The sequence below is a fragment of the Bison bison genome, unplaced genomic scaffold (assembly GCF_000754665.1).
Source record: "Bison bison bison isolate TAMUID 2011002044 unplaced genomic scaffold, Bison_UMD1.0 scf7180017864072, whole genome shotgun sequence".
Taxonomy (NCBI): domain Eukaryota; kingdom Metazoa; phylum Chordata; class Mammalia; order Artiodactyla; family Bovidae; genus Bison; species Bison bison.
In genome coordinates, this window is record NW_011494644.1 from 12,944,713 (window position 1) to 12,972,470 (window position 27,758).

Genomic DNA, 27,758 nt, shown 5'->3' on the forward strand with positions numbered 1-27,758 from the left:
CTGTGGCCACTGCTGAGTTTTCCAGATTTGCTGGCATATTGAGTGCAGCACTTTCACCGCATCATCTTTTAAGATTTGAAATACTGGAATTCTGTCACCTCCATTAGCTTCGTTGGTAGTGATGCTTCCTGTGGCCCACTTGACTTTGCATTCCAGGATGTCTGGCTCTAGGTGAGTGATCACATCATCATGATTATCTGGGTCATGAAGATCTTTTCTGTATAATTGTTCTGTGTATTCTTGCCATCTCTTCTTAATATCTTCTGCTTCTGTTAGGTCCATACTGTTTCTGTGTTTATTGTGCCCATCTTTGCATGAAATGTTCCCTTGATATCTCTAATTTTCTTGAAGAGATCTCTAGTCTTTCCCATTCTATTGTTTTCCTCTATTTCGTTGCACTGATCACTGGGAAAGGCTTTCTTATATCTCCTTGCTATTCTGTGGAACTCTGCATTCAGATGTGTATATCTTTCTTTTCTCCTTTGACTTTAGCTTCTCTTCTTTTCTTAGCTATTTGTAAAGCCTCCTCAGACAACCGTTTTGCCCTTTTGCATTTCTTTTTCTGGGGATGGTCTTGATCACCGCCTCCTGTTGTACAGTGTCACGAACGTCCATCCATAGTTCTTCAGGCACTCCGTCTATCAAATCTAATCCCTCTCCCTTGGCAACTGCTAATGTGTTTTCTCTCTCTACAGATTTGCTTGTTCTGGACATTTCATATGAATGTAATCATACAACATGTAGTCCTTTGTTACTGGTTTCTTTCACTTTGCATGTTTTCATGATTCTTCAATGTTGTAGAATGTATCAGTATTTTATTTCTTTTTCTTGCTGGATAATATTGTTTTGTGTGTAGACCACATTTATATATTAATCAGTTGATGGGTGTTTGGGTATTTGTACATTTTGACTATTACGACTAATGCTGCTATAAACATCTGTGTACAAATTTTTGGGTGCGCATGTTTCATTTCTCTTGGATATACACCTGTGGGTGGCATTGCTGGGTCATATAACTCTAGAACTGTAGGTCTGATATCTTGAGCAACTGCTAGACTGTTTTCCAAAATGGCTACTCTGTTTTGCATTTCTGTTAGCAATGTATGAAGGTTCCAATTTTTCTACCTCCTTGCCAAAACTTGTTATTGTCTGACCTTCATGTTCTAGCTATCCTAATATGTGTGAAGTAATATCTCATTGTGGTTTTGATTGCATTTCCCTGATGGTTAAAGATGTTGAGCAACTTTTCATGGGCTTTTTGGCTATTTGTGTATCTTTGGAGAAATCTGTGTTCTTTGTCCATTTTCAGATTGAGTTATTTGTCTTTCTGTTTCTGAGTTGTAAGGTTTCTTTATATATTCTGGATACTAGACCCTTATCAGATATGATTAACAGATATAAATCTCCCATTCTGTAGGTGTCTTCACTTTCTTGATGGCATAAAGTTTTAAAATTTTGATTAAGTCCAATTTGTCTTTTTTTCTTTTGTTGCTTGTGTTTTGTGTTTCATATTTAAGAAACTGGTGCCTGTTCAAAGTCATGAAAATCTCCTATGTTTTCTTCCAGGAGTTTCATAGTTTCAGCTCTTACATTTAGATCTTTAATTCATCTTTGTGAATTTTGTATGAGGTATGAGATAGGGGTCCAATCTCATTTTTTGCTTATAGATATTTAGTTGTCTTAGCACCATATGTTGTAAAAATACTCTTTTACTCTTTGATTTGTCTTGACACCATTGTCTGATTGGAATTTTGATAGAGATTGCATTGAACAGTTTGGGGAATATTGGCATCTTAATTCTTATTAGTCTTCTAACTCATGAGTGTGTAATGACTTTTCACTCATTTAGATCATCATTAATTTACTTCAAAAGCGTTTTCTGTTTTTCAGTGTACAAATTTTGCATTTTTTTTTTGTTAAATATTTTTCTTTTGTTTGTTTCATTTATTTTAAACTAAGGAGCATCTTAGATTAGTCATTATATACATGTATTTTTATCCACTTTCCAGTTTTTCTTTTTTTTAAAATTTTTGTTTTGTTTTGGAGTATAGTCAATTAACAGTGTTGTGATAGTTTCAGGTGGACAACAAGGGGATTCAACCATACGTGTACGTGTATCCATTCTCCCCCAAACCCCCTCCCATCCAGGATGCCACATATCTCTGAGCAGAGTTCCATGTGTGTATTTCTTAATGTTTCATTCTTTTGGTGCTATTGTGAGTGGAATTCTTTTGTTAATTTTGTTTTTGGATTGTCAATGATAATATATAGAAATATAATTGAATTCTTCATATTAGTCAAGTATCTTAAAATCATACCGAACTCATGTAACAGTTCTGATAGTTTTTTAGTGTTTTATTAGAATTTTATATATACGATATATACTCTCTGAAGAGAGGTAGTTTTACTTCTTCCTTCCAATCTGGATTGCTTTCTTTTTCTTTCCTAATTGCCCTGGCTAAAATTTCCTGTATAATACTATTAGAAATGGTGAGAGTGTACATCTTGTCTTGGTCCTGATCTTAGAGGGAATTGTTAAATGTGAAGTTATCTGTGGGTTTTCTTAGTTGTCGTTTTTCAAGTTGATGATGTCCTCTTCTATTTCTAGCATATTCATTGTGTTTATTGTGAAAGAGTGTTGTGGTGGTGGTTTAGTCACTAAGTTGGGTCCGACTGCATGACAGGCTCCTCTGTCCATAGGATTCTCCAGGCAAGAATACTGAAGTGAGTTGCCATTTCCTTCTCCAGGGGATCTTCCCGAACCAGGAATAGAACCTGGGTCTCCTGCACTGCAGGCAGACTGAGCTATGAGGGAAGCCCGAAAGAATGTTGGATTTTGTCAAATGCTTCTTCAGCGCCTATTAAGATTTATCAGGTGGTTTTTGGTCTTTTATTCTATTAATAATGGTGTGTGACATTAATCTATTTTCATATGTTAAGTCAGCTTTACACACATGGGATATACCACATTTGGTCATGGTGTGTGATCCTTTATATGTGTTGCTGGATTGATTTGCTGCTATTTTGTTGGAGATTTTTGCATTTATATAGTGAATATTTGTTTATAGTTTTCTTGTATTGTTTTCGTCTGGTTTTGGAATCAGGGAAAACTGGCTTCACAGAATGAGTTGGAAAGTATTCCTATCTTTTCTGTATTTTGGAAGAATTTATGGGTTGGTGTTCATTCTTAATGTTTCATAGCATTCACCAGTGAAGCCATCTGGTCCTGGACTTTGGGGGAAGTTTTGTTTGCTAATTCAATTTCTTTACTTGTTATAGCTTTATTCAGATTACTTCTTTGTGAGTTGATTTTAGTACTCTGTGTTTTCTAGGAATTTGTCCATTTCATGTAGGTTTTGTAATTTGTTAGATTATAGTTTTTTATAGCATTCCCTATAGCTCTTTATAATCATTAATGTAAAGTCAGTAGTTATTTACTGATTTTAGTTTTGGGTCTTCTCTCTTTTGTTCTTGTTCAGTCTAGCTAAGTGATTGTCAATTCTTCTGATCTTCTCAAAGAATCAACCTTTTATTTTGTTGATTTTCTGTATTCTTTTATTCTCTTCTGTATTTATTTCACTAATTATTTCCTTCTGGCTTTGGGTTTAGTTTGTTCTTCTTTTACTAATTTCTTGAAGTGGACAGTTAGGTTGTTGATTTGAAATCTTCTTAATTTTTAAAATTTAAAAGTTGAAAATTGAGATATAATTTACATAACATTGTATAAGTTTAAGATGTATAACATGCTAACTTGAGATCTTTTTTTATGCCATAAGTTTATTTACAAAGATAACAAGGCTGCTGAGTTCAAATGTTTGATCCTTTTTTCAGAGATTGCACCGCTTAAAATGATCCTCTTCATATCTGTCTCATGGATAATTTTTTAAGCAATTAATGTCTTACTATAAAGAAAAGTGCAGCAAATCCAGTCCCAGAGCACAAAATCATGCTAGTAACTTACACTTGTTTTCCACTGAAAATGGTATATTCTTCCCTGGACTTTCCTCCTAGTGGCTCCTACAGACCACGAAGATTGTGAACCTCTGGACGCTGTGTCCCATCATAGTGCCAAAGGCGCAGAGACTGAAGGCACAAGAAATGGCAGCAGGGTACCATGCGCTCCTTTCCTCACGACCTTGTTCCCCTGAGTTGAGTTTTTTTTTTTAACTAGAAGTATTTACAGCTATAAATTTTCTCATAGTGTGGCTCTTGCTGCTTTTGTTACATACCATAGGTTTTGTGTTTTTATCTTAAAGTATTTTCTAACTTCCCTTATGATTTCTTCTTTGGCTTATTGGTTATTTAGGGGAGTAGTGTTTATTTTCACATCTTTGTGTGAATTTCCTAAGCTTTTTTTCTGCTATTGTTTTCCAGTTTCATTCCATTATCTTTGGAGAATATACTTTGTATGATTCCAGTCCTTTAAATTTACCAAGACTTCTTTTATGGCCTGTTTTAAAGAATGTTAACATGTGCACTTGAAAACAAAATATATTCTGCCATTGTTGTTTGGCCTGTTTTATAGATGTTTGCTATATCTAGTTGACTTGAGTGTTGTTCAGGTCTTCTGGTTCCTTGTGAATCCTTTGTCTGGTTATGTTATCCATATTGAAAGTAGAGTATTGAAGTCTCTAACTATTATTATTGAATTATCTATTTCTTCTTTCAGTTCTATCAGTTTGTAGTTGTTGCTTCTTATATTTGGGGTTTTTGTTAGGTGCATATGTGTTTACATATGTACCTAATATGTTGACATACTTTCTACAAGTATGTCTTATAGAAAGCATATATTTGGATTTTTTTAAATTGTTTTTTATTTCTGTTTTGATCCATTCTGCCAATCCTCACCTCTTGAGTGTTTAATCCATTTACATTTAATGTGATTACTGGTATATTAGGATTTATTGGGTTGACCAAAAAGTTCATTCAGGTTTCCTGGTAACATCTTATGGAAAAATCCAGTGAACTTTTTGGTCAACTGAATGTGCTGTACTTGGTTGCTGAGTCATGCCCGACTCTCTGTGACCCCGTGGATGATAGCCCGCCAGTCTTCTCTGTCCATGGGGATATTCTAAGCAAGAATACTGGAGTGGGTTGCAGTGCCCTCTTCCAGGGCATCTTCCCAACCCAGGGATCGCAGCCAGGTCACCCACATTGCAGGCGGATTCTTTACTGTCTGAGCCACCAGGGAAGCCCTGGCCAATCGAATATGTCTCCCATTTTGCTATTTGTTTTCTATATGTCTTAACGTCTTTTTAGTTTCTCTATTCCTCCTATTCCTATACAAGAAATAAAGGGAGCCCTTAATGCTGAAATGAAAAGACACTAGACAGTAACCCAAATCCACACGAAGAAATAAGCACTAATAAAGGTAACTGCACAGATAAATACAAGAGACGGTGAACATATTTTTGCTTGTAACTTGTTTCTATATGAAAGAAGACAGCTGCATAAAGCAATAACTATAAAACTGTTGACAGGATTAAATTTTTTTGTACTAAAATTTTCCAGTATATGTTTTCATTAGCTTATTTCTTTTATTATAATATTTTTTATTTTTCTGGAGATTACAGTTAATATCTTAGAGCAATCTACTTTGGATTAATATCAATTTAATTTCAATAGTACACAAAAACTTTGTTTTAATAGAGTTCTGCTCATTTCCTCTTTCTTTGTATTCTTATTGCAAGGTGCATACTTTGTATTACAATCCTGTCAACGGTTTTATAGTTATTGCTTTATGCAGTTGTCTCCTTTTGTATAAAAAATAAGTTACAAGCAAAAATATGTTCACTGTCTTTTGTATTTATCTGTGCAGTTACCTTTATTAGTGCTTATTTCTTCGTGTGGATTTGGGTTACTGTCTAGTCTTTTCATTTCAGCATTAAGGGCTCCCTTTATTTCTTGTATAGGAAGAAATCTACTTTTTTCCTTAAAAAATATTTTTAAGGAAAGGAAGCAGCCCTTCTAGCATTGAATTCTTTCAGTTTTGTTTACTGGGAATGTCTTAGTTTCTCCTTCATTTTTGAAGGATAGTTTTACTGGATATAGAATTTTTGATTGATATTCTTTGTCATTTAGCACTGTGAATATGTCATCTCACTGTCTCTGGCCTCTGGTTTTGACTGAGAAGTCAGCTCATTATCTTACTGAGGATTTTCAACGCAGCAAGTCACTTTTTTCTTGGTATCTTCAATATCATGTTTTTGGCTTCTGACAGTTTGATTATAATGTGTTTAACTATACATCTCTTTGATTTATCCTACTTGATGTTTAGAGATTAATATTTTTGACTGAATTTAGGGTGTTTTCAGCTATTTCTATAAGTCTGATTTTTTCTTTTTGTCTTCTGAGACTTTGGCATATTTTGGTAAACTTGATGATATCCCACAGATCTGAGGCTGAATTCATTTTTGTTCATTCTTCTTTCTGTTATTCAGACTGAAGATTGATCTCCCTTTAAGTTTGCAGATTCTTCAGCTAGCTTAAATCTACTGTGGAGCCCCTTTAATGAAGTTTTCATTTTAATTATTGTACTTTTCAACTCCAGAATGTCTGCTTCTTTTTTTTAAAGAATAATTTTTATCTCTATTGATACTCTCTATTTGGTTAGAAATCATTTTCATAATTCATTTTAATCCTTTAGACATGCTCTCCTTTAGTTCTTTGAATGTATTTACAATAGCTGATTTAAACTCCTTATCTACTAAATCTAATACCTGGGCTTCCTCGGGGATAGTTTTTATTGGCTGCCATTTTCCCCCTGTGTTTGGGTCATACTCTCTTGTTTTGGTGTGTCCTTCATGGTTTTTGCTGAAAAATGGACATTTTAAATATTGTAATGCAGCTACTCTGGAAATCACCCTCTCTCCCAGGGGTTTGTTGTTTTTGCTGTTTGCTTTTTACTTTTTTGGACTAATTCTGTTAACTCTGTAGCCTTTGTCCTGTGTAACCACTGAAGTCTCTGCTTGGTTTTCTTAGTGGTTAGCAAATGATTGGGCAGATTTCCTTAATGTATTCAACCCATAAGTCCCCAGCCTAGTGGAGGGACCCTGTGTGTGTGTGTGTCTCTCCGTGTGTTATGGCTCCCTTCATGCACCAGCAGTTTACATTGTGCCTTAACCTTTACTTTCTGCTTGTGTAGAACATCAAGATCAGACAGAGGTAAGAGTAGGGCCTTCCTAGGCCTTTCCTGGGTATGTACGTGCCTTCCAGATTCCTAAAAATATGTTGAAGCTTTTCTGAACCTTCTATGTACATCTCTTTCCTCAGTTTTTCCTTTTAAGTTTTTGAATCAATGTATTTGCCCCAGTTGTTGTTGCCACTGCAGACAGCTGTGGCATTAAAAAAATTGTCTCTGATTATTTTAACAAATGCCCTGGGATAGGATTGTTCACATTGAGGGTGCTTGGATTCAGGTCCAGTAAGGATAAGCCCTGAGAATGGAGTTTTTCCAGTGAGCTGCCGGACAAGTTAAGTAGTACAGTTCTTTTTTAAAATAATGTTATTGATTTATTTTTGGCTGTACTGGATCTTTGTTGCTGTGCAGGCTTTTCTCTAGTTGTGGCAGGTGGGCGCTACTTTCTAGTTGTGGTGCTCTGGCGTCTCAATGCAGGGGTTTCTCTTGGGTCAAAACAGGCTTTAGAGCACGTGGGCTTCAGTAGTTGCGGCTCCCGGCCTCCAGAGGGCAGGTTCAGCTGTTGTGGCACCGGCTTAGTTGCCCCACAGCATGTGGGATCTTCCTAGACTAGTGATCGAACCTCTGTCTCCTGCATTGGTAGGCGGATTCCTTACCACTGAGCCACCAGGGAGGCCCTAAGTAGTACAGTACAGTCCCATGGACTATAGCCCGTTCTATACTATACTGTACTATAGTACAGTTCTTTAGAGATGTGGTTTTGAAGGGGCCTGCTAACCTCTTCTGCTCCTTAAGTGGCTTCTGGGCTGCTGTTATTCACAGCTGCCACGTTTACTGGTTGTTGGTTTCCCAGGCTTCCATGGAGCTGGGAAGAGGGAAATAGGGCAAGTTGAAATGCCATAAAGCTTGCTTTGCTTACTGAAAGTCAGCTGCTTTTCATGAATAAATGTTTCTTAAATTGTTGCAAGCTTTTGGTTAGTTTTAAGATCTCTGAAAAAGTTGGTTTTGACCATTTGTGCCAGCGTTCTCATCAATTTTATTGACGATCATGCTTTTAGAGGTCTTTCCTCTGCCATGCTGGATGTGTTACCTTTAGGCTTTTCTTATATTTATGTCATAGAAGTGTTTCATATGTTAGTTTTAGCACATTTTTTAGGTTACTGATAACTTCAAGACATTTTTGTTTTTCCTGTTTGCTTTTATTTTTCTGCACTCTGATTAAGCTGACTACTTGTATTATTTTCTGAATACATGCTATCCCTTTCTAGTTTGAGGCTTCTTATTATCTTATTTTCTCTGCTCAAAACACTCTTTCTTCCATCACTCCCACAGTGGGAGTTCTGTTTATCTTCTAAGATTCATTTATGAGCCTATGGATGTGATCCTTTCTTGGAAAACTTGTATTTTTTCATATCTTTTGTATGACCTTTTAATTCCATCATATATATATATAGAGAGAATATGCATCCTAATTTCTTGTCTTTTCCACCCTCCTGCTAAATGCTAGTTCTTTGAAGGCAAATGATGAATCATACTCATTTATATGCTCAGTAAATATTTATTTAATTGAAGTGTAAGAGTAAGGTTTTATAGCAAGAATGTTCCACATTTTGAGTATTGTTACTGGGAATTGTATTTTATTCATTTATTATTGAACTCCAGGAAGAGGTCTACTCTGGAAAAATATACCAACCACACCCTATACTATATAATCTTTAGCAAGGTACAGGAATATAAGAGTATAAAGGCAAAATTCAATTTTTCTCATAGAAATTATTTTAATAGTGATTTCTAATCAAAGATTCGATACCCAAATTTTTATGAAGAAGGTCGCAGAATTCCAGCTGTAAGTAACTTTGTGTCAGACACATAATTTCTCTTGACGGAAGTGGGGATTTATTTACATTTGAGAGTGATTGTACTGAAGCAAAACTAAACTGCAGAAAAACACAGGAATTGTAGAGCTACTTGATGCCTTTCACGTACGTCTGTTATTTCTTGGGACCAGATCTAGCTCTCCATTCTTGATCCCATCTTGATGAAGTCATCAGGGACTTGCAGAAAGTGTGCAAAAATGCATGGTATTCGTTTATACAAATAAAGCAGAATGCATACATGGATTTAGAGTTTTCTTCTATCATTCTAATTAGATCTGAGATGACTGAAATAGGATAATTCAAAAGCTAGGTGCATTTTTTAAACCATAGGCTGATGAAAGCCTTATAACACTGCCAGAGTTTTAAATTCATTTCATTTGCATATTCATGTTGTCTGTGTTGCTTTTTGTTTATGCCAAGCCTAGGGAAGCACCATGGAATTGTCATCATAGTTTTAGAGCCAGACCTGGATCCAGCTTGGTTTGCCAGGTATTGATATCTTAAATGAGTTGCTTATTCTTTCTGAGCTTCAGTTTCCTTGTATGTAAAATGATTCTGGGACAGAAGTGTTAATTTATCTTCTGGTTTGTTGCAGTGAGACTAAGAGAGTACAAAAAAAAGTAAGATTCTGATTTATTCATCAATGAGAGTATGAAATGATAGATGAAATAGACTGATCAATAAAGAAAGTGGATTAGAAGAGCAAGGGCCAGAGGGGGAAAAACAAGAATTGAACTTTGTACTTTAGTCTTTCTGAATATAGTCAAACTGTATTTTCACATTGGAATCAGGAAGAAAGATTGATCAGTATTCTAATTATAGTGTAATTATAGTGAAATGTTAGCTGTCTGGGATTTTAGTGAGAAAAAAAGTTTAGTGGGTTCACGCAACATTTATTGACGTGCAATATGCAGGTAGGATAAAAATGTAGTCAGTATCTTTATAGCTAATTACACTCATAGAATCTAGTTATATTAACTTGTTGGCAATCAAGAATCCATTAACTCATTCAAAAGTCCCTACTTTCAAGAAGTACACAATCTACTGAAAAAAGTCGAATTACATAAGAAGAAATAAGATATGGGTAAGTACAAGGGCACTAGGAAGGACACCTGTGTCGAATGAAGCAGAGAGCTGTGAGGAAAGCTTCCTAGAAGGGATAGTCTTGAAACTGAATATTGAAGGACGAGTAGGAGTCGTAAGTGGTGCTTCAGGTTGTTAAGTTGAAGGCAGCATTGGGTGAGAGAGTGTGTGTGTGTGTGTGTGCATTTGGGGTGTTGATGATGTGGAGTAGTAAAAGCAGAGGCTGAGGGCCAGGTGAGGACTAGATCATGAAGGGCCTTATGTTATGGTGAGGACTTTTTTCTGAAAGAAGTAGAAAGCCATTGAAGAGTTTTAAGCAGGGGAGTGTCATAAGTTTATTTACATTTTAGAGAGATCTCTCCTGAAACAGGATAGTGAATGAACTGACTAAAGGAAGTCAGAGAGTAGTAGTCAGGAGGCTATGGAGTTATCTTTGAGAATAAGATGAGGGTGAGACTTAAAGCCATACCAACAAGGGAAGAAAAGGGAGAAGAAAAGATTCAAGAGCTATAAAGGAGGCAGAATTGATAGGACTTTATCTGCTGTGTATGAAGAGATTAAGGAAGGAGCTACAGAAAGGCTCCCAGATTTTTAGCTTGTGCATTTGGGAGGAAGTGGTTCATTTACCAGTAGAGAAAACTAAAGAGGAGGATTGATTTACTAGAGAAAATATGTTCCATTTTGTGTTCTTTGAATTTGATAGGCCCAGTGGAAAATCCAGACAGAGTTTATCCCTTGGTTTTTGAATGATCAGTTCTTGGGATTTAGCATAAAAGTTTTGGCTGCATATAGATTTGTGAGGCATCAGAAAATAAATAGGGGGCTGCCATAGATGAAGCTGGGTGAGTGTAGGAGTGTGGTTGAGGGAACCCAGTTGTTCTTTGTTGTTCAGTCGCTAAGTTGTGTTCTGACTCTTTGTGACCCTATGGACTGGAGCATGCCAGGCTCCTCTGTCTTCCACTATCTCCTGGAGTTTGCTCAAATTCATGTTCACTGAGTTGGTGATGCATCTCATCCTCTGCTGCTGTCTTCTCCTTCAATCTTTCCAAGCATCAGGGTGTCTTCGCATCAGGTGGCCAAAGTATTGGAGCTTCAGCAGTAGTCCTTCCAATGAATATTCAGGGTTGATTTCCTTTAGGATTGACTGGTTTGCTCTCCTTGCAGTTCAGGGCACTCTCAAGAGTCTTCTCCAGCACTTCTCCAGTTTGAAAGCATCAGCTCTTTGGTGCTTGGCCTTCTTTGTGGTCCAACTCTCACGTCTGTATATGACTACTGGAAAAACCAATGGTGGTGGTGGTTTAGTCACTAAGTCGTGTCCAACTTTTGCTACCCCATGGACTGTAGCCTGCCAGGCTCCTCTGTCCATGGGGTTCTCCAGGCAGAAATACTGGAGTGGGTTGCCATTTCCTTCTCCAGAGGATCTTCCCTACCCAGGAGTCAAACCTGGGTCTCCTTCATTGCAGGCAGATTCTTTACTGACTGAGCTACAAGGGAAGCCCCAGAAAAACCAATGCCATAAGTTAAATGATGTTTTGTGACTGGTTTAAAAATTTATGTACGTAGTTGGGGCTGTTTTTTGAGGCTTTCTATTTTGTTCCATTGATTAATATTAGTATCATAACAGTTAAAATATTTTTGCTACCACCTTAATATCTGTATGGTTCTTTCCAAAGTGTTGGAAAAGTTGTTTTCCCCATCTTCTATGAATTTTGTAGATTCAACTGAAAAAACTCAGTTGGAATAATGACTGGGATTGCAAAATTGTTTCATGACCTCCAGATTACTTTGGTTTTGTTTATTTGTAGTTCCTGGTTTCATTTTTGACATTATTTGTTGAACATTTGCTTTCTTTCAGATGACTCTGTAGGCATTTTAAAGAGATTTAAGAAAGAAGATTTCACTAGTGCTTATTCATCTATAAATTCCTTTATATTTTATTTGATAATAGTGCACCTGCTGCGTGAGTGATGAATGGGTTTTAATTTGTGCTCTAAGGGAGCTTATAGTTTAGTGGGGGTAAACTAACCACAATACAGTGCATGAGTGTGCAAACTAATGTGTTTTTACCAAGGCTTGAGGTTACAGAAGAAGAAGCAATTGATTTTGAGGGGAAGGGGGATGAGTAAAGAGCACTCAGGAGGCATGTACGACAGAGAATGGGGCTTGACACAGGAGGCAGCAGCGTGGGCAGGGGCCAGGTGTGTGTGGAGGGCCTGGTGTGGATGCGGGGTGGTCCTGAAAGGGGCAGGCTTCTGGGGGGAGTGCCAAGACATGAAGCTAGAGGAAGAGCCGAAGCCAGTGTATGAGGGGGTGTCACAGGCCTGTGTTCTTTAGAGGTCCTTTCACAGGTTGTTCACCTGATGGTCACAGCAGCCTGGGAAACAAGAGAACGTGCAGGTGTTCCTTTATCTTTGCGTTGTCTCTTCGGTCTTACTTCTTATACTTTCTACTCTAATTACATCTGGAAAAGAGTTTATCATTATCCCTGTTTTATGAATGAGGAACTTGATGCTCGGTGATTTATCTAGTTCCATGTGACTAAGATAAAATGACTTTCAGATTAGAGCCCAAGTTTTCTGACTAATACACTAGGCTGCCTTTATATTATTTCAGTGGCATCTTCTTTTCTATTTTTCCTATTGTAGTTACTTGAATAGTTTCCTATTCTAAACTTGAGAGGTTGGAGGGAAAATTGCCCAATTGAATAACTGAATAAGAGTGTATAGTTTGAGCAAAGTTGTTCTTTCTTTTCTTTGGGTTCTCTCTCATGGGTGACTTAAAAAGACAATAAACATAAGTGAAGAATCCAGGATAGGACGGTTAGCCTGCCGTGGGCCTCTGACTTATAAGTCTGAGAAGGTTAAAACTTGGTAACTTGAACCTTTTGTTTTATTTCATTTAACCCTTTTATTATAAAAATTTTCAAACATATGCAGAAATAAATTATGTTGAGCCCTCAAGTACTCATCGCTCAGCTTCAACAGTGATTAACTCGTAGTCATATAATTTCTCTCCTTCCCACACATCTGCCTTCAGATATTTTTGAAGTAATTCCCAGACATCATTTCACTGGATTTGAACTTTAGAAATGCCACGCTTGAGTTTAACATGTGCTGTTGTCTCTATTTGTGTCCTAGACATTCAGTTCAGTCGCTCAGTCATGTCCGACTCTTTGCGACCCCATGAACTGCAGCACGCCAGGCCTCCGTGTCCATCACCAACTCCCGGAGTCCACCCAAACCCATGTCCATTGAGTCAGTGATGCCATCCAACTATCTCATCCTCTGTCATCTCCTTCTCCTCCTGCCCTCAATCTTTCCCAGCATCAGGGTCTTTTCAAATGAGTCAGCTCTTCACATCAGGTAGCCAAAGGATTGGAGTTTCAGCTTCAACATCAGTCCTTCCAATGAACACCCAGGACTGATCTCCCCCAGGATGGACTGGTTGGACCTCTTTGCAGTCCAGGGGACTCTCAAGAGTCTTCTCCAACACCACAGTTCAAAAGCATCAATTCTTCACTGCTCAGCTTACTTTGTAATCTAACTCTCACATCCATACATGACTACTGGAAAAACTTAGCCTTGACTAGACGGACCTTTGTTGACAAAGTAATGTCTCTGCTTTTTAATATGCCATCTAGGTTGGTCATAACTTTCCTTCCAAGGAGTGAGCGTCTTTCAATTTCATGGCTGCAGTCACCATCTGCAGTGATTTTGGACCCCCAAAAAATAAAGTCAGCCACTGTTTCCCCATCTATATGCCATGAAGCGATGGGACTGGATGCCATGATCTTAGTTTTCTGAATGTTGAGCTTTAAGGGAACTTTTTCACTCTCCTCTTTCACTTTCATCCAGAGGCTCTTTAGTTCTTGTTCACTTTGTGCCATAAGGGTGGTGTCATCTGCATATCTGAGGTTATTGATATTTCTCCAAGTGATCTTGATTCCAGCTTGTGCTTCCTCCAGCCCAGCGTTTCTCATGATGTACTCTGCATGTAAGTTAAATAAGCAGGGTGACAATATACAGCCTTGATGTACTCCTTTTCTATTTGGAACCAGTCTGTTGTTCCATGTCCAGTTCTAACTGTTGCTTCGAGATCTGCATACAGGTTTCTCAAGAGGCAGGTGAGGTGGTCTGGTATTCCCATCTCTTTCAGAATTTTCCACAGTTTATTGTGATCTACACAGTTAGAGGCTTTGGCGTAGTCAGTAAAGTAGAAGTAGATGTTTTTCTGGAACTCTTTTGCTTTTTCGATGATCCAGCTGTTGTTGGCAATTTGATCTCTGGTTCCTCTGCCTTTTCTAAAACCAGCTTGAACATCTGGAAGTTCACAATTCACGTATACTGAAGCCTGGCTTGGAGAATTTTGAGCATTACTTTACTAGTGTGTGAGATGAGTGCAATTGTGCGGTAGTTTGAGCATTCTTTGGCATTGCGTTTCTTTGGGATTGGAATGAAAACTGAACTTTTCCGGTCCTGTGGCCACTGCTGAGTTTTCCAAATTCGCTGACATATTGAGTGTAGCACTTTCACAGCATCATCTTTCAGGATTTGAAATAGCTCAACTGGAATTCCATCACCTCCACTAGCTTTGTTCTTAGTGATGCTTCCCTAAGGCCCCCTTGACTTCACATTCCAGAATGTCTGGCTCTAGGTGAGTGTGAGTGATCACAGCATTATCTGGGTGATTATCACATTATCACAGTGATTAATTGCGTTGTGAAAATCTTTTTTGTACAGTTCTTCTTTGTATTCTTGCCACCTCTTCTTAATATCTTCTGCTTCTGTTAGGTCTGTACCATTTCTGTCCTTTATTGAGCCCATCTTTACATGAAATGTTTCCTTGGTTTCTCTAATTTTCTTGAAGAGATCTCTAGTCTTTCCCATTCTATTGTTTTCCTCTATTTCTTTGCATTGATCACTGAGGAAGGCTTTCTTATCTCTCCTTGCTATTCTTTGGAACTCTGCATTCAAATGGGTATATCTTTACTTTTCTCCTTTGCTTTTCACTTCTCTTCTTTTCACAGCTATTTGTAAGGCCTCTTCAGACAACAATTTTGCTTTTTTGCATTTTTTTTCCTAAGGGATGATCTTGATTCCTGTCTCCTAAACAGTGTCACAAACCTCAGTCCATAGTTCATCAGGCACTCTGTCTATCAGATCTAGTCCCTTAAATCTATTTCTCACTCCCACTGTATAGTCATAAGGGATTTGATTTAGGTCGTAACTGAATGGTCTAGTGGTTTTCCCCACTTTCTTCAATTTCAGTCTGAATTTGGCAATAAGGAGTTCATGATCTGAGCCACAGTCAGCTCCCGGTCTTGTTTTTGCTGACCATATAGAGCTTCTCCATCTTTGGCTGCAAAGAATATATAATCAGTCTAATTTTGGTGTTGACCATCTGGTGATGTCCATGTGTAGAGTCTTCTCTCGTGTTGTTTAAAGAGAGTGTTTGCTATGACCAGTGCGTTCTCTTGGCAAAATTCTATTAGCCTTTGCCCTGCTTCATTCCGTACTCCAAGGCCAAATTTGCCTGTACTCCAGGTGTTTCTTGACTTCCTACTTTAGCATTCTAGTCCCCTATAATGAAAAAGACATCTTTTTTGGGTGTTAGTTCTAAAAGGTCTTGTAGGTCTTCATAGAACCATTCAACTTCAGCTTCTTCAGCGTTACTGGTTGGGGCATAGACTTGGATTACTTTGATTTTGAATGGTTTGCCTTGGAAATGAACAGAGATCATTCTGTCGTTTTTGAGATTGCATCCTAGTACTGCATTTTGGACTCTTTTGTTGACTATGAGGCATTAGGTCCAGCTTTTTCCCTTCTGGCCATGGGGTTTATTGAAACGAAAATCCCAGTACACTCCCAGAGTCCCAGTAGATTCCCAGAGATCAGCAGTTGTGTATACTGTATTCTTCTTACCATTTGTTTTAGTGCCAGTCAGTCCCCAGGGGGTGGCTAGAAAAAGATATTCCTGTGTTGGTACTCTGATCATGAGCAGACATAAAGATTGGTTTTACAGCAGTGGGTTTATTTGAAGTTTCTGCTAAATGACAAAAGTCATTCAAATTAACCTCTGGACACTTACTAATCATCAAGTTCAAAGACATGAATTTTTCTTTTTGCTAAAAAGCTGGAAGCAAATAGAGAAACCATCTCTGGACAGGACTTTGGACAGGAGGCAAGGTAGCATTGGCTATTTCTGTTTGCCCCATTGGTTGGCATGAATAAGCACAGAAAGCAAGAAGCTAATGATTAACAAAGGAAAGAAAGCTTTTAGGGGATTGTTGCATTCCTATAATTTATCTTTTGCTGGAAAATCTACCCAGAATATCTTTGTATGTAGCACATGGCTACCTTCCGGATTTTAAAGGAAGGATGTAAAGAATGTGCTCATGAGCACATGTGGGCCTGTGTGTATGTGCCGAGTGTTGGGCATGGTCTGCTGACTACCAGTCTCTTACACCGCTATGTTTGTTGACTGAAACTGTTTGCTTAGAAATCTTTATAAAATTGACAGTGATCCAAATATGAAGTTTAATGTCAGCCTTTTCTTTTTCTCCAGAACTTTATTTCTGGGAGTCTTTCATTTGGCTTTCTGGGGAAGAGAAGTCTTGTTAATAGTAATTTTTCAGATATGTCTGAGGCTGTGCTTTTTCTTTCTCCTGGAGATAAAGATGAGACTGAACTTTCTCATGTTTCCTTCTAGCTCAGCCTCAGCTTTGTAAATGTCCCATTTGAGAAAATGTTGAGCCTCCTTGTCTGAAAATACAGTGATGTGGACTTTAGGAAATGGAAAGAGGCCAGTGTAAGAGTGCATGTGTGTGCATATGCAGGCGGACAGTAGTCAAATATGTAATGGTAATTATCAGACAAGCTTTCTTCTTAAATTATAGAGCTACTTTTTCCCAGAGATTGAGAAGACTCAGTATTGAGGTATGAATAGAGGCCTCAAGGTCTGCAGAGTCTCTTTTCTATAGATGTTTTCTTCTGAGTCTGAGTAGTTTACTGATGCTTTTTGAAGGCTCAGTGTACACTGCGACCTTGTGCTCTGTGAAGCATGCTGTGGTAGGGAACGGGACATAGACAAGGTTTCTGAGCTTCAGGACTTTAAAATCTTTTGGAGTAAGTAAAATATACCCAATAAATGAAGTGACCTTCAAAGAACAGGTAAGATTTAAAGAGGTGGTGAGAAGAATGTGCTACTTGGGCCTTGGACCAAATGATGTAAAGTAGCATTCATGCTCTATGATTCTTCAAGTTAAGAAACATCTAAAGGACAGGACCTTAGGCTTCATAAACTTAGTAAAAAGTAATGAGAATGTTTCTGGGGAAACCGAGAATCCTCTTCTTTTCCTTTTCTGTATCTCTTACAAGGCCTTTGACTACTGTCTTACTTGCTTTTGAACATTTGGAAGGGGAGATAGAACATACTTTTTTCCCCTAAGTGTGTTGGGGAAGACAGTGTTCAATTTAAAATAACAACAGTAATGAAGGCTTGAAAAAAATCACCTCAAATTATGTTAATTGACTCAACCATCAAGTTGTGAGGACACATGCTGGGATGCATGGCAGGGTTTTCTTTACCCCAAACTGTCCCTTAGTGAAGAGGAAGTTGCCTTCATTTGAGTCCTTATGCTATGCTATGCTAAGTCGCTTCAGTGGTGTCCGACTCTGTGCGACCCCATAGACAGCAGCCCACTAGGCCCCACCATCCCTGGGATTCTCCAGGCAAGAATCCTGGAGTGGGTTGCCATTTCCTTCTCCAATGCATGAAAGAGAAAAGTGAAAGTGAAGTCGCTCAGTCGCGTCCGACTTTTAGCGACCCCATGTAGTGCAGCCTACCAGGCTCCTCCGTCCATGAGATTTTCCAGGCAAGAGTACTAGAGTGGGGTGCCATTGCCTTCTCCAAGCCTCTAATGTGAAGAAGCCTCTACTATTTCACTTTGAACAGCAAACTACTGTTTTGGAATAGTGTTAATAAGCCTGACTTCCATCAGTGCTTTTGATGACTATTGACAGAATCAGTAGAATGAGACAGAGGAATTTAACGTGAGATTTAGTGTTGGATGTCTTCAAATAAACCTTTTCAAGACCATTTTGAAAGATAATACCAGGCTTTGAGCAAAGGATTGACACGTTCTGACTTAAGTTTTGGAAAGATCTCTTTGGCTGTTGAGTTGAGAACAGACTGGGCGGGGGGCAGGAGCAGAAGTAAGGGCACCTTTCAGAAATCCTGGTGGAGAATCTGGATGGTCCTAGTGGAAATGTTAAGTGGTGGGATTCTGACTATATTTTGAAGGGAGAGCTGGCAGAAATTTTGTCAGATTTGAATGTAGGGTAATGAGAAAGAGGTAAATAAAATATGTATTAAAAGTTTTAAAATCAAACACATCTTACACCCTTTGACCTGGCAATTCCTCTTTTAAAAATTCAGAGTAGGACTTCCCTGGTGGTCCATTGGTTAAGAATCTACCTGCCAATGCAGGGGACGGGTTCAATCCCTGGTCCAGGAAGATCTCACATGCCACGGAACAACTAAGCCCGGGCTCCACAACTACTGAGCATTCTGGAGCCTCAGGCTGAAATGTAGGTTTCATTTCTGTAGAACTCAGGAGTGCACTTGTTAGGTTGTATGATAAGTATATGTTTAAATATAAACGTAAGTATGTTTATATTTATTAGACTCTGCCAGACTCTCTTTTTCTGTAGTTTTTATTGGAGTATTGTTGATTTACAATGTTGTGTTAGTTTCTGCTGTACAGAAGAGTGAATCAGTTATGCACATATCCACTCTTTCTTAGATTGTTTCCCCATATATGTCATTCGACTGCACAGACTCTTTTTTATAGTGGACGTACCATTGTGCAATGTATGAGAAAGAGTTGCTCCTTATCTTTGTCAGCACTTGATATTGTCTGTCAGAATTTTTTATTTAAGCCATCCTAATAAGTGTGTAGTCCTTTTTTTTGTAAGCAGTATTATTGAGATGTAATCCACAAACCATAAATTTTCCCACAACCTAGGTTTAGAACACTTTCATCAGCCCAAAAAGAAACCACATATTTGTCACTGCCATCTTCCTTTTCCCCTCAGCCCCAGGAACCTACTAATTTTTGTCTCTACAAGTTTGCCTTTTCTGCATATTTTGTATAAATGAGATCATACAATATGTGATCTTTTATGAGCTTCTTTAGTCAATTAGCATAATGTTTTTAAGGTTCATCCAAATTGTAACATGTATCAGTACTCCTTTTTATGACTGAATAATACTCTATTGCATGGATGCACCATTTATTATTTACTCATTTATCAGTTGATGGACATTCGGGTTGTTGCTACTTTCTGGTGATGAATAATGATGCCACAAACATTTGTGTACAAGTTCTTTTTGTGGGCACATGTATTCAGTTCTCGTGGGTGGAATTGCTGGATGGTATGGTAACTCTGTGTTTAATTTTTTGAGGAACTGACTTACTGTTTTCTAAAGTGACTATGCCCTCACCAGTTTACAGTCCCACCCACTGGCATATATGAGGGTTTCAGTTTCTCCACATTTGTTACTGTCTTCATTTGTTATTCTCTTCATTTGTTACTGTCTGTGTTTTTTATTGTTGCTGTTTAGCGGGTTTGAAATGGTATCCCATTTTGGTATTGATTTGCTTTTTCCTAAGACTAACATTGTTGAGCATTTTTTCATGTGCTAATTAACTATTTGTATGCCTTCTTTGGAAAAGATCTGTTTAGAGTTTTTGTCCATTTTTTATTGGGTTATTTGTCCTTACTGATGAATTGTAAGTTCTTTACATTTTCTGGATACAGGTCCCTTACTGGAGATGTGATTTGCATATATCTTCTCCCAGTTTTTGGTTTGTCTCTCACTTTTAGGATATTGTCCTTTGAAGTACAAAAGTTTTAAATTTTGATGAAGTCTAGTTTATCTGTTCTTTCTTTGTCTCTTGTACTTTTGGTGTTGTATCTAAGAAACTATGACCTAACACAAGGTCACGAAAATTTGCACTTCTGTTTTTGTCTAAGAATTTTATCATTTTAGCTCTTCCAATTAGGTCTCTGGCTCCTTTTGAGTTAATTTTGGTGACTAAGTATTCCACTTCCTTCCTTTACACGTGGATATTGAGCTGTCCTGGTGTCAGTTGTTGAAAAGAGTGCTCTTCCCTCCCTGAGTTATCTTGGCGTCCTTGTCAAAAGCTAGTCGACCATGAATCTAATGGTTTGTTTCTGGACTTCCAGTCACCTGTGTGCCTGTTTTATAATGCTCGTATTGCATTAATTTCATTACTGTCATTTTGTAGTAAGTTTTGTGTTTTGTTTTTAATTTTTTCACTGCACGGCATGCGGGCTCCTAGTTTCCCTGGCCAGGAGTCAAACCTGCACCCTCTGCACTGGAAGCAGAGTCTTAACTCTGGACTGCCAGGGACGTCCCTGTAGTAAGTTTTGAAATTGGGAATTGTGAATCTTACAACTTTGTTTTTTAAAATAGTTTTGGCCAGACTGAGATCATATAAACCTAAATAGAATTAAGTAACTCCCTGCTTAGAATCTTTATATGAGTCATATCTGATGGAATCTATGATAAAATTTTATATCCTTAACCTGATCCACAAAATGTTTTTATTTTTAAAAACATTTTGTGGATCAGGTTAGGGATATAAAATATATTTATTTATTGAGGTCTTAGCTGTGATATGCAGGATCTTTCATTGTGGCACGCAGACTCAGGAGTGGGTGGACTTTGTAGTTGTGTAATGTAGGCTCTCTAGCTGCAGCATGTGGGGTTAGTTGCCCCACAGCATGTAGGGTCTTAGTTCCATGACTAGGGATCAAACTTGTGTCTCTTGCATTGAAAGGTGGATTCTTAACTACTGGACCACCAGGGAAGTCCCTGACTCATAAGATCTGACCCCTGCCCATCTTTCCAGTTTCATTTCTCATTCACTTTCTGTCTTGTTTACTTAAGCCTTAGCCTGCTCCTTGAAAGCTTGAAAAATGCCTTTCCATCGCAGGGCTTTTGTGTATCCGTTTAGTTTTGCTTAGAGTGCTCTTCTTAGCATTCTTTACCTAATTCCTACTCATTCTTCAGATTTTTACCTATCAGTTTTTAAGAAAGGCTATGCCAATTATTTTTAAAATACTTGTTTTTCTTTTCCTACTTAGAAAGGTAATACATGTTCACTGTAGCAAATTTGAAAAATAAGGAAAGGTATCTTACAAGAAAACCAGAGAATAAGCATTTAATGTTGTAGAGACATCTAATGCTACCTTGTTATTTGGTCCTTTGGCTTTATTTTATCTGTTTGGAAGCCTGCAGAACTGTTTCATTCACATTTGAAGTTGAACTGTATTTGAAATTTGAAATCATCATATTTGAAATTGCCAGGGTGTTTCCAGATTGAGTTTATTGTCATTTGTTTTGCTTGAAAGGTAGGCCCTCACATGTATAAACTAATGTCTCTTTTCTTCATTTCAGAAAGATTTTTTCCCCCTTTGTGCTTGTGATACAGTTTTAGTTTCTAAAGCCAAAATGTCATTTTCCTCAGGTTGAATCTTAATTCTCCATTCTTTATATTACTATCTTTTCTCTCCATTATTTTCTTTCCTTCCCACTTACTCCCTTTTAAATTAAATACTGGTGTAACATCTGAAGTGTGCCTTCTATGTTATGGATACAGTTTTCTGCATAGATATTTCAATGCTATATTGCTACCAATTATCTTAATTTTTTCTTTGCAGTCTGTTTTAAAAAAAGGTTTCATTTATTTATTTATTTTTGGCTGTGCTGGATCTTTATTGCTCTGCTTGGGCTTTCTCTAGTTGTGGCAAGCAGGGGATACTCTTTGTTATGGTGTGTGGGCTTCTTAGTGTGGTGACTTATCTTGTTGTGGAGCATGGGCTCTAGGTGTGCAGGCTTCAGTGGTTGCAGTGTGTGGGCTCAGTAGTTACGGCAAACAGTTTTATGAGCTACAGCCTCAAACTACTCAAGCTCTTCTCGCTCCTTGCACACGTGCCGGCTGGAATGTCACACTGGCAGCACAGTGGGGCATGTGCATTACGCTCCCATTCAGCCTGAGCGATCTCCATTGATTCCAGCTTCAAAGGCTCTAGGCCTTGTAGTTTGTTCTGCCTTGCCCTACTCTGCCGAACCTCTGCATCTGCTGAGTGGATGAATGGTGGGGTGGGAGTAGTCAGGCACAAACACTGGAGGTTCTCACTGTTCTTACTCAGTGTTGAGCAGTTTTTAAAACATAAATGCTTCTTGGGTTGTTGTATTTCTTTGGTCAGTTTCATCCTGTTTTATAATTTGTTTTTGAGGCCCGGGGGTAGGGGAGGGGGCAACAGGGAGCAAGAATTAGCTTACCTTCTCATTAGTTCATAGCTAGAAGTCATGCTTCTTAGAATGTATTCTTTTTCCATTATAGTTAGTAATTTCCCCAGGTGTACTCACTGTCAGTCAGGATTGTTCAGTCGCCAAGTTGTGTCTGACTGTTTGCAGCCCCTTGAACTGCAGCACGCCAGGCTTCCCTGTCCTTCTCTATCTCCCTGAGTTTACTCAAACTCATGTCCGTTGAGTTGGTGATGCCATCCAACCATCTCATCCTCTGTTACCCCTTTCTCCTCTTGCACTCAATCTTTCCCAGCATCAGGGTCTTTTCCATGAGTCAGCTCTTTGCATCAGGTGGCCAGAGTATTGGAGCTTCGACATCAGTCCTTTCAATGAATAGTCAAGGTTGATTTCCTTGAGGATTGACTGGTTTGCTCTCCTTGCAGTCCAACGGACTCTCAGGAGTCTTCTCCAACACCACAGTTCAAAAGCATCAATTCTTTGGCACTTACCTTTCTTTATGGTCCAACTCTCACATCTGTTCATGACTACTGGAAAAACCATAACTTTGACTATAGGGACCTTTGTCAGCAAAGTGATATCTCTGCTTTTTAATATGCTGTATAGATTTGTCATAGCTTTTCTTCTAAGGACCAAGCATCTTTTAATTTTGTGGCTGTAGTCACCATCCACAGTGATTTTGGAGCCCAAGAAAATAAAATCTGTCACTGTTTCCACTTTTTCCCCATCTATTTGCTGTGAAGGGATAGGACCAGATGCCATGATCTTCATTTTTTGAATGTTGAGTTTTAAGCTAGCTTTTTCCACTCTTTCACTTTGATCAGAAGGCTCTTCAGTTCCTCTTCACTTTCTGCCAGTAAAGGGGTACCATCTGCATATTTGAGGCTGTTGATATTTCTTTTGGCAGATTCCAGCTTGTGAGTCATCCAGCCTGGCATTTCTCATGATGTGCTCTGCATATAAGTTAAATAAGCAGGGTGACTATAAACAGCCTTGATGTACTCCTTTCCCAATTTTAAACCAGTCCGTTGTTCCATGTTGAGTTCTGTTTTTTCTTGTCCTGCTTACAGGTTTCTCAGGAGGCAGGTAAGGTGGTCTGGTATTCCCATCTCTTTAAGAATTTTCCATAGTTTGTTGTGATTCACACAGTCAAAGGCTTTAGCGTAGTCAATAAAGCAGAGGTATATGTATTTTTAGAATTTGCTTGCTTTTTCTATGATCCAGTGGACGTTGGCAATTTGATCTCTGGTTCCTCTGCCTTTTCTAAATCTGGCTTGTACATCTGGAAGTTCTCGGTTCACATACTGCTGAAGCCTAGCTCGAAGGATTTTGAGCATAATTTTGCCAGCATGTGAAACGAGTGCAGTTGTACAGTAATTTGAACATTCTTTGGCATTGCCTTTCTTTGGGATTAGAATGAAAATTGACCTTTTCCAGTCTTGTGGGACCTGCTGAGTTTTGTAAATTTGCTGGCATATTGAGTGCAGCATATATATATGCATACATATATATATGTACATATATATATCTGAGAGTTTTTAAGGAATGTGATTATGGCACTGGCATTTCTAAAATCCATACAATAGTCTGGCAGGTAAGAGGTGATGTTAGCCTTGAGTCTAAATTCTTCAGGGCAGCAGGCTGGAAACTCAGGGTTTCTGTGTTGTTGTCTTGAGGAAAATCTCCCTTTTCTTCAGGAAATGTGTCTTTTAAGGACTTCAGTTGTTGGATGAGGCCCACCTATGTTTTGTAGGATAACCTACTTTACTCACAGTTCAGTCTGTTGATTTGTTAGTCATTTAAAAAAAAAAAAAAAACCTTCACAGAAACATTAGACTGGTGTTTGACCAAACACTGGGCACCATAGCCTAGCGAAGTTGACAGATAAAATTAAACACCATGCTTGCTCTCTGAAATTCAGGTTAAATTTACGTGCACATAGTATATGTGTCTAACGTGTATGCCTCTGCTCTTATGTGTCTGTGTCTTTGGTCATGGTGTATCTTCAGTTTAGAATATTCTTTGTGCCCAGATCTTATCTGTTCTTCTGAAGGCTAGATCACAGGCACACACGGTTTTCTTTGCGCCCTATACTAGCTCTTCTGAACTACTTCTTGTCACCTGATTTCTCTGTGTTCTGTCATGCCATTGTGCTTTTGCACACAAATTTCTGTTGCTTAGTGTAGTCTTTCCTCTTGTTTTATATAAGGCTTTTGTAGCTTCCTGAGGCATGCTTTGTGTGTTTTTTCATTATACTCCCTTGGTCTCCTTTGCTTATTTCTGTTAAGGCACTGATCACATTTTGCTGTCATTGTATATCTGTCTGCCCATGAGACTGTTTCTTGAGAGCAGGGGGTCATTGCACTGCTGTCCTTTTCAAAGTTTATCCTCAGCCAAGCCCAAGTATCTGGACTGTATCTAAATAAATACTTTATAGAATGAATAAACTGAATCTGTCTTAAAAATTTGATAGTTGTATATTTCTTCTGTAATTTCTCTTTAAAGTATAATGTGGAGATAATGAATTCTTGGCGATGAAGCAGCTCTGACTATCAGAGATGAACCTTGAGTTAGACTTGAAACATACTTGGGAATATTGAATATTTGCTTGGCTAACTAGAAATAATTCTATTTATTTTTCCATTCTGTGCAATGTCTGTAGCTTCAGTATTGTTACATAAAGAAAAGCTGTTTCTGATTAGAAATGTTGATTTATTTTTGCTTTCATTTATATATGCTTGTATTCTAAGAATATCAGTGTACTTAAGACTACTTCAGCTTCTTTCTAGCTCAAATGTAATGGTGATAACTGATTATTAAATTTGTCAACAACCTCAGTGTGATGGTAAAATAACTTTTTCCTTCTCTATTAGATGTTGGTCATCTTTCTGAAGTACACTGTCCATGGCCTGAATGTTTTCTGAAAATCATTTGGAGCAAAATATCTGTTCAATAGCAAGATAATCACATCAAGATGGTTGGAAAACTGAAGCAGAACTTACTATTGGCATGTCTGGTGATTAGTTCTGTGACTGTATTTTACTTGGGCCAACACGCCATGGAATGCCATCACCGAATAGAAGAACGTAGCCAACCCCTCAAACTGGAGAACATAAAGACCACTGTGCGAACTGCCCTGGACATCAAAGCCAATAAAACCTTTGCCTATCACAAAGATATGCCTTTAATATTTATTGGAGGTGTGCCACGGAGTGGAACCACGCTCATGAGGGCCATGCTAGATGCACACCCTGACATTCGCTGTGGAGAGGAAACCAGGGTCATTCCTCGAATCCTGGCTTTGAAGCAGATATGGTCACGGTCCAGTAAGGAGAAAATACGCTTGGATGAGGCTGGTGTCACCGATGAAGTGCTGGATTCTGCCATGCAGGCCTTCTTACTAGAAATCATTGTGAAGCATGGGGAGCCAGCCCCTTATTTATGTAATAAAGATCCTTTTGCCCTGAAATCCTTAACTTACCTTGCTAGGTTATTCCCCAATGCCAAATTTCTCCTGATGGTCCGAGATGGCCGGGCATCAGTGCATTCAATGATTTCTCGAAAAGTTACTATAGCTGGATTTGACCTGAACAGCTATAGGGACTGTTTGACCAAGTGGAATCGTGCCATTGAGACCATGTATAACCAGTGTATGGAGGTTGGCTATAAAAAATGCATGTTAGTTCACTATGAGCAACTTGTCTTACATCCAGAACGGTGGATGAGAACAGTCTTAAAGTTCCTCCAAATTCCTTGGAACCACTCAGTATTACACCATGAAGAGATGATTGGAAAAGCTGGGGGAGTATCTCTGTCAAAGTGAGTAGATTTTATGTTTTTTATTTGACCCTATATTCAGCTAATAAAGGGGTGTGTGTGTGTGTAAACTATAGCTCTTTCCTGGAATAGAGAGAGCTTCATCAATGAGTTCTTAAAAAGTTCTCTAACTGGTTCATTACACTTTCATTTACTTAATTCACTTTTAAATTTATGAATTATCCTTTTTATGTACTTGATGGAGGCAAAAATGGAGGCAAACCCAGTTTATAGCAGTAAAAGCACGGCAGACTTTCAAGTCCAACATTCAAATTTAGTGGCTTCTGATATTTAATTTCCAGATATTTTTGTTAATAAGGGTAGTTGACTTTTGTGTAGAGTATAGTCAGTATGAGGAAAAGCATCTACCATATTGAAAGTGAAAGTGTTAATTGCTCTGTGACCCCATGGACTGTAGTCCTTGAGGCTCTTCTGTCCCTGGAATTCTACAGGCAAGAACACTGGAATGGGTTGCCATTTCCTTCTCCAGGGGATCTTCCCGACCCCGGGATTGAACTTGGATCTCCTGCATTGCAGGCAGATTCTTTACCATCTGAGCCACCAGAGAAGCCCATAGATAGTAAATTCTAAGTATATAGAACATTTTAGTGAGAGGAAAAATAAAGGTAAAATTATCTAACTCAGTCCCTTCATTTTATAGGGAAGAGGTCTGAGTCAGTCAGTCTGAAAGATCAAAATGATTTACTCAAATTTAGGTGGCAGGGCCAGAATTAGAATCTGTCAGATCAGATCAGTCGCTCAGTTGTGCCCGACTCTTTGCAACCCCATGAATCGCAGCACGCCAGGCCTCCCCGTCCATCACCAACTCCCAGAGTTCACTGAGACTCATGTCCATTGAGTCAGTGATGCCATCCAGCCATCTCATCCTCTGTCGTCCCCCTTCTCCTCCTTGCCCCCAATCCCTCCCAGCATCAGAGTCTTTTCCAATGAGTCAACTCTTCTCATGAGGTGGCCAAAGTACTAGAGTTTCAGCTTTAGCATCATTCCTTCCAAAGAAATCCCAGGGCTGATCTCCTTCAGAATGGACTGGTTGGATCTCCTTGCAGTCCAAGGGACTCTCAAGAGTCTTCTCCAACACCACAGTTCAAAACCATCAATTCTTTGGCTCTCAGCTTCTTCACAGTCCAACTCTCACATCCATACATGACCACAGGAAAAACCATAACCTTGACTATATGATTTCGGTGTTGACCATCAGGTGATGTCCATGTGTAGAGTCTTCTCTTGTGTTGTTGGAAGAGGGTGTTTGTTATGACCAGTGCATTTTCTTGGCAAAACTCTATTAGTCTTTGCCCTGCTTCATTCCGTATTCCAAAGCCAAATTTGCCTGTTACTCCAGGTGTTTCTTGACTTCCTACTTTTGCATTCCAGTCCCCTGTAATGAAGAGGACATCTTTTTTGGGTGTTAGTTCTAAAAGGTCTTGTAGGTCTTCACAGAACCATTCAACTTCAGCTTCTTCAGT

At 38.6% G+C, this 27,758-nt stretch overlaps 1 protein-coding gene across 1 annotated transcript in view; it reads left to right on the forward strand.

Moving 5' to 3' along the window:
* The window catches only part of TPST1 (tyrosylprotein sulfotransferase 1), a 107,367-nt gene that overhangs the window by 7,115 nt on the left and 72,494 nt on the right, over positions 1 to 27,758 (forward strand). Inside the window, exon 2 of the mRNA XM_010837399.1 lies at positions 25,332 to 26,277. Coding sequence (XP_010835701.1) covers positions 25,433 to 26,277 — 845 coding nt within the window. The 5' untranslated portion in view covers positions 25,332 to 25,432. The remainder of the gene's footprint in view (positions 1 to 25,331; positions 26,278 to 27,758) is intronic.